The sequence below is a fragment of the Octodon degus genome, unplaced genomic scaffold (genome assembly GCF_000260255.1).
Source record: "Octodon degus isolate 3935 unplaced genomic scaffold, OctDeg1.0 scaffold00361, whole genome shotgun sequence".
Taxonomy (NCBI): Eukaryota; Metazoa; Chordata; class Mammalia; order Rodentia; family Octodontidae; genus Octodon; species Octodon degus.
The window spans coordinates 600,118-602,958 of NW_004524937.1; the positions used below are offsets into that span (position 1 = coordinate 600,118).

The following is a 2,841-nucleotide window of genomic DNA, read 5'->3' on the forward strand; positions in this document are numbered from 1 at the left end:
TGACTGATGTCCTACGTTTCTATGTAGTGTAGTCAGGAAATCATCCCAAGCACTAAGCTGGAATCCCACCACAGGTAAATGAGTAAGGTTGTATAAAGGATTGTAGTGGGATGTAACCCTGGACCTAATATAGCAATGTAGGTGTTAAAATACTGACAGCAAACCTTAGTGGGAATTTAATTCACCTTAGGCAACAAACAATCTGGTGATGCAAAAGGAAAGAAAGGCTTACATGTACATTACTGATAGAGTTGTGTGTATTTCAGAAAAAAGTCCTTATTTATTAGGATAAGGATTCATCAGATTGATACATTATGTGTAGACTATGCATCTTTTCCTATTAAAGCTTGTTGGTTCAATTTCAAGTGTTTTCAAGTGTATGTCTTTATAGAAATTACACTTTGGAACTTATGGCCTGCATAAGCAGAGTCACAGAGAATCACACGTTTGTGTAGAAATAGTGGTTACACTTGTTGTAGGTGGACAAGTTATCAAAACGTCAGATTTATAAAAAGTTTGCATTATTGAGAATCTCTTCCTTAGGAATCAAAGCAGTTGCTTTTGTGGAATTATATTTTTCAGAACTGCTCAAAGCACCTCATCTAGATGAGTGTTTTAAAAATATATATATAAAGTCTATAAGGAGACTTTAAACATCACATATTTCACTTTTACGGGCTTTTTATCATGTATCCCTTCTGTAAAGTCCTTCAGAATAAAATAAAAATAAACTCTCACATTCCATTAGAAAAAAAAATTGAAACATTCATGGTCTGAAAATTTTCTAGATTTCCCCCAAATCTTGGTACGATGTGCAATTTCCTTACATACAGGTTTTGAGGAAACCCCTGATCACCTATCATGGGCTAGCTGGCTAATGGGCATGCCGTACAAAATTTCATAATAGTAGTAAATAGATTAAAATCTATTCCATAAAATAAAAATGTTCTATGACTTTGATTTAAATACATATCTGAAAAGCTAAAAGGAGGTCTTTTGTTTTTCAAAAGTGCTAATTATTACAAGTCTCTTCAACACATTATGTCCAGATCTTTTTAAAAAAACTAAGCCACCTTGCTTTAGGCACACAGTTTGATGAGTTTCTAAGAAGCCAAGGGAAGAGAAATCACTTGTCAATTAATCCAGCTTCCTTAATTTTACTGAAGAAGAATTTCTCCAGGATACTGGCACATTTGTAGTATTCACTCTCTGGGGGGTTGTACTCTTTGCAATTGGTAAAGACTCGCTGTAAATCAGCCATGAATAATTTCTTAGACACGTAGTACCTATTCTTGAGGCGTTCGCTCATGGTTTTCAGATCTGCACAGGAAAAAAAATATGTTAGCAATCATTGACTCCCTTTAAACACTGGGTGACAAAAACAAGACAAAAGGAAATCTCTGGTGTTGGTTTGATTACATTTTTATTATCCCAATGGCTTTAAGATAAGTAGTTCTGATCAAGGAAAACAGCTTTTAAATCTTATGTTCATTCTTTCGAGAGGGTTTTTAATGTAAAATCACAACCATTTTAGTATTAAAGGAGCCATTAATATTCATCTGGTCCAATCCTCTATTGAGCACAAAGAAGCTAAGTAGATTAGCGAGATAAGTATAAAAACCTAGCTAATGTTCGCCATCACTCAGATTTATGCAGAAGAGCCCCTATCTACAAGGAGGAAAGCAGGTGGAATGTTTGTGTTTAAACATTTAATTACTTGAAACAATCGGATTGAGTTTCTTTCACTAAATTCACAGTTGTTTGGTACTGTATATAAGAATCAAGCAGAGAAACTAACCTGTTTTTTTCTAAAGCAAGTAAGCCTGTAAGACTCCTGAAAAATATTTCCTCATATATCTACACACTCTAAGTTACATTATTCTAAATATGAACATAGTACCTCATCTAAGCTTTAATGCAAATGCAGTTTTCTCTGTTCTCAAGATCAATGTAAAGAATTCAATGCAAATTAGAAGATGGTAAAATTCCCTTGTGGGGCTTAGTTGTCTTTTAAGTCTGGATTTATCATTTAAAAAGCATAATTACAGCAACAACGTGTGGGAAAAAAATAAGTCAAAATGGCTAAAGAAACACTATGAGTACCAATACCCCAAATTCCCACTCTGCTGTCAAATTGTCCAGAGAAAAATAAATTTACAACCAAATACACTGGCATTATCATTCAATAAGATGGATAAATATGTGTATAATGAGAAGAAATTCATTTGCATCAAAATTCTAAATCCATGATTTAAAAAGTATTTTTAAAAAAATACTAAACCCACCACAAACACCAAAGAAAACATACAAAAATGGTGTTCTGCTTATCTTTAAGTCCCATCTCTGAAAGAGTGTGCATCATGAAATCTTTAAATTCAACCCTGAATTTTTTCTTCTCTAACTGACACACAGGTTGGAGCCCTCCAGGGTGAAGGGGGAGGAGGGTTTAAAAGTGTTAAGATTAAAGACTGTAGCTTCACTAAATATCTCACCCATATGTGATGGAACACAACAGCATGTTCTCTCATCTGAGGAAGAACGCGAGTCAGTCTAAGTAAAATCAGGTGCTCATATTCCCTCCACCTAAAAGCCTAACACTTAAGACATGCTGCCCTAGTCAGCATATCTTAATCCCCACTACTATAATCCCCACTGCTTGGGAAGTTGAGGCAAAAGGATCACAAATTCAAGTCGAGCCTGGACAACTTAGAATTTGTCTCAAGATTAAAAAATAAGGGCCGATGGGCTGGAGAGATGGCTCAGTGGTCTAAAGCACCTACTTAGAACAAGCTTAGCAAAGCACAGGGACCGCGGTTCAATCCCCCAGCACCACATGCCAGC

General features: G+C 35.4%; 1 protein-coding gene across 3 annotated transcripts in view; it reads right to left on the reverse strand.

Moving 5' to 3' along the window:
* Positions 1-590: 590 nt before the first annotated feature.
* Kat2b (lysine acetyltransferase 2B) overlaps positions 591-2,841 on the reverse strand; it is a 103,672-nt gene continuing 101,421 nt past the window's right edge. For 2 of the 3 annotated variants that reach the window (XM_023708442.1, XM_023708441.1), the window contains one exon: positions 591-1,320. In XM_023708442.1, the coding sequence (XP_023564210.1) occupies positions 1,127-1,320 (194 nt within the window). In that variant the 3' untranslated portion in view covers positions 591-1,126. The remainder of the gene's footprint in view (positions 1,321-2,841) is intronic. The other variant, XM_023708443.1, reaches the window with a different exon arrangement.